Here is a 12508-nt window from a genome sequence, read left to right on the forward strand (position 1 = left end):
AGCTCTTCCCAATTTTGTGTCATCTGCAGACTTTCTTAGTATCCCTTCTAGTCCTGCATCCAAAGTCATTTATGAAAATGTTGAAGAGAACAGGGCATAAGATTGAGCCCTGTGGAACCTCACTAGTGACAGGTCATTAGTTGTATTTCTACAAAAATCCTGTCAATTAGTTGCTCTTCAGGGCTAAGAACTATACAGCACTGCACTGTCCAGGTCTAATATCTTGCACAAACTCACAGTTAATTCTCAGGCAAGAGCCAAAGGCAATGAGGTGCCAGTTTTTATCAGTGGAAAAAACATACTTCCAAGTGACCAAGAAAATAAATGGAGTGTGCCTGGATAGAGTCATACTGATTCACTGCAGAGGCTTATAAAAACTAAGAAGAGAAAAAAAAATTAATATGAAAATATATTTGCTGTCATTGTTTTTTTTTTCTTTCTTTCTTTTTCTGGAATACTTGACAATAATTCCCTATTAAATAAAATAACATGAGCAGCCTACAACAATTCAGGTAAGAATTCAGGTGAAAATGTCAGACCTTAAGCAACAGTCAGGGATGAAACTATCAACACAGGAAACTGTTACTGCTGCTGCTATGCAATCTCTTCCATACAAACAGTTGCTTTTAAAACCATCTAAGGGAGATGGCAATACAGAGTAAACCTCTTTCTGTTTACAACTATTTTTATCTGAAATATTTAACGCCTGGATTGAAAAACACAGTTAAAATCCTAGTTTAAAATGCAGATGAGTTTTCTCAGATTGTTTCCTGTGGCAAGCATACTGGCTCGTCATGACTCAAACTCACTGTAAAAACAGTGTCTGTTTATTGCACGAGGAATACCCAGAGGAAACTGGAGACATTTGATTCCTAAAGAAAGAGTTCCTGGGACCCTGCAATTGTGAGAAAAAGTAAACAAAAAAAAGCCTTCTAACTCTAAAACTGAGGTTTTTTCAGCTCTCAGCAATACTCTCATTTCCAGAGTTCACCCCAGTCTGTTCTCTAGGCAAAGAATGTTTCTTCCAAGGACATGTTTAGTCAAAAACAGTGCATTCTGCAGCTCACTATAAAGGCTGGTAACCATCCTGAGAGTTGCTGAGCAACCTTCTGAGACTTATTTACTGCCCTCAATTCCTGGAAAGCAGAGTTGTTAAGCCATGGAAATTCAGGTTCAGTTCATTTATCATTCCCACCTGGTACCTCTGCTTGCTGAAAGAAAAGGTAGTGTGGCAGGGAACTACTTTTAAGCAGCCCTAGTTTACCATCCAAAAGAGAATCTTTGACTGAATCTACCCCATGGGAAAATCATTGACCTTCCAAGCTTTCCTCATCCTCAGAATAGAAATAAGTCAGAGGAGGTGACGAGGCACAGTGTCTGCACGTCTGGACTAGCCAAACAGTCTCCTCCAATAATTTTAACTCCCTTCTGTCCTGCTCTGCAGGCAGTTTCTCGTTCCTTTCTCTTTCTTAAGCAGTGCCAAGGAGCCAGACACGAGCACAGAATGCAAATCCTGCCTTGTCCTGGCTTCACGTGAAACAGTTTGGATTTTCATCTGAATAACACTCTCCCTTGCTTCCTGAAACAGGCAGAGAGGCACACAAAAACATGTGCACAAATGCACCTTGAACAACCTTTAAAATTTGATGATGGAAGCGCTTCGCTCAGTGAAAAAATTCACAGTGAAGTTTTGCAGCTTCCTAAGTAGTTTCATAGTTGATTTAAACAGGTGTTAAGGTATGACTGTGAAAGAGGTTGGTCCTTCATGATCCCCTTCATGCACATAATTAGGTACGGATGGTCCCAGATATATTACTATTTACATAAGGAAGAATGAAAAGCAAGAAGGGTTTGGGTCTGCTATCACAGACAGTCAAAAATGATCACCAGCTCCTTAAGAATCCCAAAATTCCACCTGAAAAAGCTGAGATTTAAAGTGAGTCTGCATGTTATTTTGCAAGCTTAGTGATATTATCAGTAGGGGTACATAATTTGCCATCTCATTTCCGCCTGTGCTCTAAGTTGCTTGAAAACATGTCCTCCACCCACCCTAAAAATGGCAGACATTTAGAGTCCATGGAATGTTAAAACACTCACCAGATCTACAGGATTAAACTCCAACAGTGGAACTGATTTGTTTTCCTACATGGTCCTTGCCAAACTGTAACAATTTGTGTGAAAATTATCTTCTGTTAATCAAAAGCTATGGGTTCAACCTGCTTAAATTGCCTGGTGATGCAAATAAACATGCTTTATAGGCATTCCTGCAAAAATTCTGCATAAATCCAAGCTACTTAATTCTTCATTGCTTCTGCCAAAAAAAAAAAAAGATCAGCTTTTGCTCACAGATACACGGTGCAAGCACCTGTGCCCTAGAACATGTAACTCAAAATAAAGGATGAGAGTGAAAAAAATTTTTAACTAGAATTGCTTATATTTAGCAACTTTAATATTACAACATATCAGTAAAAACAACCCCATAGCGTTTTTCCCTAGATATATCAATGCCACAATGTATTTCCAATGCTTGCGTTTTGCTTTACAAATATTTAGAACTGGTGTAACTTTATTTCTGCCTTCTGTTACTATGCAATGAAGAATAAATGTACTGTAACATTTAGCAGCCTATCACAAGATGTATAAAAATTAAAAACTTACTGTGTATATGAATGACCTAAGATTCCTTCTGCTAAAAACAGTCCCAGGCATTTTGGTAGCTAAGACAGAAGCCCCGAACAAGAGACTTGGAGCTACACAGTGAATGTTTCTGAAAGAAAGTAACTGTACAAGAAAATATAAAAGACCACATGACTGTCATATGAATATCGTTAGACAATATTAATCCAGTTTCTTTCTATTATTACTTGCCAGTGGTTTTATCTTACTAGGTTACTCATATGTGGAGTACTCAGCAAGAATGAGAGCTACAAAAATATTCTTTAAAACTGTCTCAAATGCATCGTAGGCTTGGGGAGAACACAAAGTGAGTGGATTCTGCTATTTATTCTGAATACCACTCACTTCAGAAGGCCTGTTTGCATGGGCTTTCTTTCAGAGTAAGGACCTTAATAAGGAAAGCAATTAAAACAGGACAAAAATGCTTACAGAAGCAACAAAAGATTAAAAGATTGGTATGTCGCTGGGAAGATGAAAACAAAGCTGACTTCATGGTAAGACTAGTTTAATTTCGTTGGCATGTCAGCCTCATGGAATTTTCTACAGACAAGGTTTTGAATAGTGTTCTCACTGCTGGAGAGGGAACACCACAGAGAGCTCAGCGCTGCTCTTGCTGAAGTTACTGTCAATACCCTAAATGCATGCAAACAGTATCGCCTGCCACACAGGCATTAAGGTGGGGAAGTCACTAAGTGGTGATGGCTCAATTAGTCTGTGTTGGACATTTGCACACTAAAGGTAAGCCTTGCAGTCCATAAGTCTGTCAGCAACCTCAGAAGCTGAATACCCTGTGATTAATGAAAAGTTAACAAAATAACTGTTAAAAACAATAAGTCTGTTTTTAATTACCACTAGAGGGGCTAAGAAAAAAATAAACTATGATGATTAAGAGACTGGAGCATCTCTTCTGTAATGAAAGGCTGAGGGAGCTAGGACTGTTCAGCCTGGAGAAGAGAAGGCTAAGAGGAATCTCATCAATGTGTATAAATACATGAAGGATGGAGCCAAGATCTATCAGTGGTGCCTAGTGACATGACCAAAGGCGATGGACACAAACCAAAACACAGGAGGTTCCCTCTGAACATCAGGAAACACTTTTTCACTATGAGGGTGACCAAGCACAGGTTATGCAGGGAGGTTATGCAGTGTCCATTCTTGCAGGTTTTCAAAACTGGACTCAGTCCTGGGCAACAGCTCTAGATGACTCAGTTTGGGCAGGGGGGCTGAAGAATGGTGTCCAGAGGTCATAGAATCATAGAAAGGTTTGGGTTGGAAGAGACATTAAAGATCATTTAGTTCCAACCCCTCTGACTGGTCAAGGCTACCACCCATTATATCAGGTTGCTCAGGGCCCCATTAAACCTGGCCTTGAACACTTCCAGGGGTGGGGAATCCAGAACTTGTCTGGGCAGCCTGTTCCAGTACCTCACCATCCTCACAGGAACAAATTTCTTCCTAACATCTAATATAAATCTCTCCTCTTTTAAACTGTTGTCCCTCGTCCTATCACTATCTGTCCATGAAAAAAGTCAGTCTCCTTTTTTGTAAGCCCTCTTTAAGTACTGGAAGGCTGCAATTAGGTCTCCCTGAGCCCTTCTCTTGTCCAGGCTGAACGACCCCAACACCCTCAGCCTGTCTTCATACAAGAGATGTTCCAACCCTCTGATCATCTTAGTGGCCCTTCTCTGGACCTGCTCCAACAAGTCTACATCTTTCCTGTGCTGAGGACCCCAGAGTTGGATGCAGCACTCTAGGCGGGGTCTCAGAGCAGAGTAGAGGGGCAGAATCACCTCCCTCGACTTGCTGGTCAGACTGTTTTTGATGCAGCCCAGGATGCAATTAGCCTTCTGGGCTGCAAGTGCTCATTGCTGGGTCATGTCCAGCTTTTCATGCATGAGAACCCTCAAGAATCTGCAGGGCTGCTCTCAATGAGTTCTTCTCCTAATCTGTACTCATGTTTGGGATTGCATCGACCCAGGTGCAGCACCTGGACTTTGAGCCATTGACCACAACTCTCTGGCTGCATCCATCCTTCCATTCATCCATCCATCCATCCAATCAATTTCACCCAAGCTCAGCCATTCTGTGATTCTATGAACTATAAATTATTAGAACTGAGAAAACTATTTGATACTCTCACCATCATGCAGATTTCTCCCTACAACAAGGAAGTGAAACTCAAGAGCCAAATAGGTAGGTGCTCCCTCATTAATTAGTCTTCTTGCTTCCTGGAACTCTTCAGCATTATTACTTAAGTCTCATCTTAATTAAACCATGGCTAACCTGTGGTCCTTCGGCTTCATAAAGACATTCAGTTTAAGATTCATACCTTCCAAGGGAGTGACCATGAGCTCCTTTTGAAGTCCATGAGGAGAAACACAAATTTCATCATCTAAAATAGACTGGACTTGTTGTTCCCTGGAAGAACTTGCCTCTTCTCTGAACACAGGCAATAATCTTCAAATGCTGACATTACAAGAGAGGTGTCTTGAGTTGAAAGACGTGAATCCAGCAGAAATCTCTTCTGTAAACATACCACAGGCTTTTCAGGGACTGCTCTGTCAGAGAAGATTAAAAAGATTAAGAGAGAGAAAACAATGCCTGTAGCACCCTCCTTCTGAGAGCTGTTGGTTCAGAAATGAAATGTATGGCCATGCTCACTGGACCTCCCAATAGAACTCTTCCAATTTACCTGCTTACATAAATGTAGAGATGCTCTGGTAAAACCTACAGTCAGTGGTATTTAGGACAGTCAAAATATTTAAATAAAACCACCAGTAAAATAGCCAATAAAACTTTGAGGGTTTGACATGTTTCCAGTTTCACTCCCACATGGATTGTCCTTCTAAGTGGGAAACTCAATCCAGGCAGGTCAGAACCAAATAACCATTACCTAAGTTGGACTCTTCTCACTCCCTCTACAGTAGAGACTGTGTCTCTCTGCTTCAGGCTGTAGCAATGGCCACATAAACTAATGATTCAATACTTTCCAACCAACATTCTTCTGATTAGGAAGACACGGGATAACCTTCACAAAAATCCCTAACACCTTTAAGACCTCAAAATGCACAGGTGGCTAAGATATGAAATGGATCATGCTGACCTCAAAGAGGCTGAAAGATCACAGGTTCTGGAAAAGTCTTGTTCAAAGAAACAGGGTTTAAAATTCTCTTAAATTTTGGACAGCCTCAACTCTGCAAGAGACTGGAGAATGAGTTATCTGGATCAAATTTGCCACATAAAGCATTTTATGATTTTAAAATGGAGAATGTAGTGGGGGGAAAAAGCATTCAGCAATGTGATAGGAGATCAGAAATATTTGGGATGGTTCTGCCTAAGCCCCTTCTGACCTACATAGTCTGGTAGTTTCACTCAACGCTTCCCAGCATCTGGGAGCAGGACGAGTTCCTTACATCATTCCAAGGAAGCTTTTTTAGAAATACGTAGTCTTGATGTAGACTAACACATCATTAGTAGCATTTTAAAAAACTGCCCTGTTCAGTCTTATCACTGCACTAATCCTCTGGTCTGCGCATATATTCCCCAATCATGACAAAACAGGACACAAAGCATATTAGACAGAGACAACCTGGACATCTTCCAGTGGAAACTGTCCGCAGTGAGTGCGTTCATGGAATCTTTAGAGACAGTGCCAGGCACAGGGTGTGCTGGACATCCTGCCCTCGGTCTCACACGATAACTTGCACAAAGTCGCACAGAGGTCCCTAGCTGTAAAGAGGGATTCATTAACAATCAGGAGGTTAAGGCTGGGCTGGAAGCCAGGACATGGAGCACCACCCTCTCCTGGCCAAAGAAAGGGCCAGCGTTTACATTTCCAAAGGCAAAATCTGGATGTGATGGACTGGAAAAAAGAAAACAACTGTCCCCGGGGGGCCTCTGCCTCCTCACCATCCTCTCCCTTCCATCCTCCCCGCAGGATTGAAGGACGTCATTGTACTGCACTGAGACGCACGTGTTGTGTCTGACTGAGCTATGTCAGTGCCGTGCTGCTTTCCACTCTCTTCCGGCATTCCCGGGGAAGATGGTTTATGTAGTAGCACAGCGCTCCCAACAACCTACTGCACCTCACTTCTCTCACGGGGGTAACGGGGCTCGGCGCTTGCTGTGGGGAGGACGGGGCGGACAAGAAGAAGGAGGAGCAGGAAAAGGAAAAGGAAGAGGAGGTGGGGAAGGAGGAAGCAGAAGAAGAGTAGGAGCCGGAGGAAAACGCGGCAAACGCACAGGCAGCGACGGCGCCGCTCCCGCCCCTCTGGGGGCGGGTGCCACCCGGGAGCCGATGCCGGGCTGGTCCCTCCCCTCGCGGCCGGGAGCCGCCTTTTCCGTCGGGAAGGGGACGCGGCGTTGTCTAAGATGGTGGCGGGAGGGTTGTGCCTGTGTGGGCTCGTCAGGTACCGGGGTGCGGGGGCGGCGCGTCCTGGCAGCGGAGAGGGAGGGGAGGAGGCAGCCCCTTCCCGACCGCGCTCCCACATCCCCCCGAGCCCACCCGGGCAGAGCGAGGTGGAATGGTTTCTGCCCGGCTCCTCGCTGTGCCGCCGGCCCCGGATGGGTTAATGCGCTTTTCCGCTGCTCCCTGCCGAAAATGGAAGTGTTTCCTGACGTGTCAGTCGTGACGCGTGGGTGGCCGTGGGCAGGTCCTTTGGCGCCGAGTAAACGCTATTTATCATAAGGCCTAGCCCAGCAGGAGGAACCAGGCGCTGTCCCTGTGAGCCCCAGTGGGCCGGGAAGACACTCCTGTGAGAAACATCCCGTCAGTGATTTAGGAGAGCTGAGAGGGCGGCGGTGGGGAGCGAAGGGAATACCCCTGTCAGCGTCTCAGAGGCCACAGGAAAGGGGTCACTACTCAGAGAAACTGCACGGCGCTTCTCTGGAGAGCTGACATAGCTCTTCATATCTCAGGGGAAGGGAAAATGAGGCTGGAGTGGGAAATGGCTGGCCCCAGTAAATTGGCACCAAAGCAGTTTGCAGTAAGGCAGGCCAAACAGGAACTTGGACTGAATAAAATTGTTACAGTAAATCTATTTAGAAATCACACTGCCAGTTTTGTATTGCCCGATTCCTGAGGGCATGCAGCTTTTAGTGTGTAGAGCACATGGAGATAGATACAGGTATATGGCATGAGTAAACATGCCATATATATTGAGTAAACAGTAATAAATGATTGCAAGGTAACAGGAGGGGGAAAAAGTGATCTTTATCTAAACAATGTAGAGTAGTGGTTTTATTTCTGTAATTGTTGAAATGATACACAGATACTGATGATTTCTGACATTAGAAGGACTCAAGAAATTGTTGAACTCCTGTAGCTCTCCCTGTAAGCCCTTCTTGCTCAACTTCATACATAGTATTTCTTTAAAGCAGTTATGTATTTTAAAATTTCCGGCTTGTTTCAGATTGCTGTGCTCATTGTTAATTCCTGCATTATTTCTAAGTGGAATTTTGTGCATTTGCTTGGTGGTACTGCTGTGGGTAATACGGCTCTGGATACAACAAAGGAAAAAGCAGTTAAGCTCAGCAGGAAGAGATGGGAAGCGGCCATTGCTGGTGGCCTTTTTTCACCCATATTGCAATGCAGGAGGTGGAGGGGAGAGAGTCTTGTGGTGTGCTATAAGAACGCTCCAGAAAAAGTAAGCATATGTGTTTATCAAACATCGTATTTCACTCTTAGCTTCTGATGGTGTTACTTATGCATTTTACTTAAGTAGGTATTATTAATCTACCAGTCCTACGTTTTATTTTACATCTGAGTTCCATGTGGTTGCACCATTCCACTTCATCACTTTACCCAGATTTTGATCTTTTCTGCTGTGGCATCTCTCACTTTTTTCTGTATCTCCTTGAGAGAACTCCCCCACCTCTGGTATGGAACCTTGTATAGCCATAACTCATCAGTAGATAACTGATAATTTTGATACTTGCCTCTTGGTGCAGAAGACAAAAAAAGTTAATATCTGAAGCGGATTTGACATTGGCACATCCCCTGATTTACACAGTTGTGTGCATTTTGCTCATGCTATGCAATAAACAGACATCTAGGGCAGTGTGTTCTTAAGTCTGAGCTCCTTTCACTCCAAAATAATATTCTCCAAGCCCTCAGCCATATGCTTTTCTGCAAATCAGGAAAAAACTGTGGAAGTATTAGGAAAAGTATAATTTAATTGAAGTCATTTCATAGCTATGTCAGACATTTGTTCTCACGTTTTCCTTGAGTAATTTTGAACAGATAATAGTTTATTGTTAAAAAATTTGAAGAGAAGAATGTATTTCTTTATTCTTACAGGTACAGAAATGTAACGTGTGTTGTTTACACTGGTGACAGAGATGCCACTGGAGAAGAAATAGTAGAAGGTGCTTTCAGAAGATTCAACATCAAATTAATTCATCCTGTGAAGTTTGTATTCCTAGAAAAACGCTACCTTGTGGAAGCTTCTCTTTATCCTCACTTCACTTTGCTGGGACAAAGTTTAGGATCAGTGTTCCTTGGCTGGGAAGCTCTTCTAAAGTGTGTTCCTGATATTTATATTGACTCAATGGGTTATGCTTTCACACTTCCCCTCTTTAAATATTTAGGAGGTTGTCGCGTTGGATGCTATGTCCATTATCCCACTATCAGCACCGATATGCTTTCTGTCGTTAGGGATCGGGATACCAGGTTTAACAACACAGCCTTCATTACAAACAGCCCTTTCTTCAGCAAATTTAAGCTTGTCTACTACTACTTCTTCGCTTTCATGTATGGGTTGGTTGGTTCCTGCAGCGATGTGATAATGGTTAATTCTTCTTGGACGCTAAATCACATCCTTTCCCTCTGGAGAGCTGGGGCTTGCACTAGTGTTGTGTATCCACCGTGCGATGTCCAGACTTTCCTGGATATTCCACTGGAAGTGGAAAAGAGCACCAGTGAATATTCCATTGTTTCTGTCAGCCAGTTCAGGCCTGAAAAAGATCATCCTTTGCAAATCAGAGCCTTTGCTAAATTGCTGAAAGAGAAGCGAGTGGGGCAGCAGCCGTCGTTGAAGCTGATCTTAATCGGAGGCTGTCGTAACCAGCAAGATGAAGAGCGTGTAAATAACCTGAAACGTCTTTGCGAAGAGCTGGGAGTTGGTAATGATGTGATGTTCAGGATAAACATTCCCTTCGAGGAGCTTAAGAGACACCTGGCAGAGGCCACCATCGGCCTGCATACAATGTGGAATGAGCACTTCGGGATCGGTCAGTACCTTTCCTCGGTTCAGCCATTTGTCCCTCGGTGTGTAGGCATAGAGGTCTGCATGCCGAGCAGGTGTTCAGCTCCCATTCCCGTTAGAGCCAGTGTAGCTGCAGTAAAGCCTACAGGACCAATGCAGATGTCTAACCACTAGGTGCTACTGTAGTGCAAGCTGAAGCGCTGTAGTCGTAGACTGTTAATCCTGGGCATCCCCCGGTCACCTAAACAGACAGCTAGTCCCATCTATGCTGCCCAGGATGTCCTGCTGACCTCCAGCTATCGCCCTGCAAGGTCATGGGTCACCTTATGGTCCTTTTGTTAGGTTTGCCAGCCTTACACAGACGCTTTCCAGAGCCCCAAAAGGCAGCAGGTACTTCTGATTAAGCACCTTAGATTGTGCTCCATAGGCTGCAGGAGGAGCTTAGACATAGTTCGTGTGTAGATGTCCATGTGTAGAGATTTTGGTTGTATTTCACCTGCCTCAAATGCTGTTTGAAATGTCCAGTGTATGCCATGGGGCTCAAGCTGCTGTTTCAAAGGTGTGAGTCTCCCACAGATCTTGTCTGTTATAAATAAGCCCCATGTAGATGCCACCAGGTACCCTGGGCCATCTCATTGCACTATACACCTGTGCTGATGCAAATAAATCAAGTCCTTAAATCAATCAGTGTAGCATGGAGCAGAATTCCAAAGAGGAGCTGAGTCCTGGTTTGCAATGTGTTCTCATACAGAATTAAGGTATGGGGCTCACTTTATTTGGATTAGTTGAGTCCTGACCTTGAGAGATTGCCCATCTGCCATAAATCTACAAGAGGGTAAGTTAGCAGCCAAGCAGATGGATGCCATACTTGGCTATAATGTGACTAAACTGAAGGCAGTGTCTTCATACTATCAGGAGTAGTAGTTTATGGTCTGTAGGAACTTGGTATAAAAAATGTACACTGAAGTGTTTCCCAGAAGCAAGTGCAAAATAATGTGTTCTCATATTTTTTCCTCCCACAAAACTGTTTAATTAAATTTATAAAAAAAGTGATACAATCACGCTGTGATTTTGAATTTGAGCATTATTTCACCTTTATCTCAAGGGCTTTTTGCCTGCAAAAAAACATGTTGCAAGACTCTGGAGCGTTATTTTTAGTAGTCAATGTTTGAGCTGGGGAAACTTATGAAAATCAAATCAAATCTACTGAGTAGAATCAGCAATTAAAGTGATTTCTGAGGTCTGTTCTGGAACCATGGAGGAGAATTAAGTTGTTATATACATTGTATGCTCTTACTGTGCCACTGCTTTTAGCTGAGAAAAGCTTACTGATTCCCATTTCATTAAAATGTCTTCCATCAAAAATACAGATGTAGCAATAACAGTTTTTACTAGTGTCTTGCTGACTTGTCAAAAGCTGTAAAGATTTGTTAATCTGCAAAATACTGAACTTCTGAATATTATCTGATTGAAATGAGTTTTACTGTTGTTTTAACTTTCCAGTGTTTTTATAGAGAGCCAAAGTACACGATGTGCACATTCATATCATCATATTTTGTATCTTTTACAGGAGTAGTTGAATGTATGGCAGCTGGCACAGTTATCCTGGCTCACAATTCTGGAGGCCCAAAATTAGATATTGTGGTACCCTATGAAGGACATGTTACAGGCTTCCTAGCAGAAAATGAGGACAATTATGCTGAAACGATGGCTTATATCCTCTCTTTGTCTCCTGAAAAAAGATTAGAGATCAGAGAAAATGCTCGTCGCTCTGTGCACAGATTTTCAAACCAGCATTTTGAAGACACATTCCTGTTATCCGTGGAACCATTATTTAAGTAAATGTATATAAATAAAAATTTATATGAGTAAAATTAATGTTTTGTATTTAACTGTGTGGCACCTGTAAATATATCTAATCTATGATCCCTTGGTCCCATTCAATAAAGAGGTTTTTTTTCTTGATGCCAGGCTATCTACTGTATGTAACAGATTTTTTTTCTACTGGGAAAGAAGTGCTTCTGCGTTGACTTCATGACAGCGTGGTGCACTTCAAAACCCTCTGGATTCACGAATCATGGTACTGCTTTAGTAACAGAACTACATCAGGAAGCTCTTTAATTTATTGAATACTTTCAGTCTTCACCCATTTTATGGCTCTCTTCCCATAGTCACACTTTTTTGAAGCCAACACTTTTGTTTTAAACCCTTTCTACTCAGTAATTTTTTTTCCCCAGAATCTACAGCACATTTTCAGTTTGATCTCCCCTGTTGTGTGGCAAAATTCTATTACATAGGATTTTAATTGTAGTTCTGAAGATCTCTACCTACAGTGATTCCTTTAGGATAAACATGTGGTAGTGTGCTTTATATAAGTGTAATAACTGCACTTTCCTGTGATCCTTGTATTAGGTATTTCCTCATGTCCTTTCATGTATAACAACTTAATAGTATTTTTCCAACCCTTCTCCGTTGAAAGGTTTTCTGTTCCTAGGGAATAGAAAGGTCTAGATTAGAGGGCATAATTAAATGCTATGCAAACATGAATGTTAAAGCTCTAAGTGAGTGCTTATTATAAAACTGAGAACAGTACAAACTATATGTTCAAGAATTTGACACTTGCATTT

At 42.5% G+C, this 12508-nt stretch overlaps 1 protein-coding gene across 2 annotated transcripts; it reads left to right on the forward strand.

The window, feature by feature from the left end:
• Positions 1 to 6964: 6964 nt before the first annotated feature.
• ALG11 (ALG11 alpha-1,2-mannosyltransferase) lies at positions 6965 to 11856 on the forward strand. 2 transcript variants are annotated; one of them, XM_018071504.3, is made up of 4 exons: positions 6965 to 7085; positions 8088 to 8321; positions 8975 to 9906; positions 11452 to 11856. In XM_018071504.3, the coding sequence occupies exons 1-4, from the start codon at positions 7048 to 7050 to the stop codon at positions 11721 to 11723; spliced, it is 1476 nt and encodes a 491-aa protein (XP_017926993.2). In that variant the 5' UTR covers positions 6965 to 7047; the 3' UTR covers positions 11724 to 11856. The 2 variants fall into 2 exon arrangements, with proteins under 2 accessions (XP_017926993.2, XP_017926994.2); XM_018071505.3 differs by having other exon boundaries at positions 8127 to 8321.
• The last annotated feature ends 652 nt before the right edge of the window (positions 11857 to 12508 follow it).

Source organism: Manacus vitellinus, unplaced genomic scaffold, assembly GCF_001715985.3.
Source record: "Manacus vitellinus isolate BGI_N305 unplaced genomic scaffold, ASM171598v3 scaffold_2_pilon, whole genome shotgun sequence".
NCBI classification, from domain to species: Eukaryota; Metazoa; Chordata; class Aves; order Passeriformes; family Pipridae; genus Manacus; species Manacus vitellinus.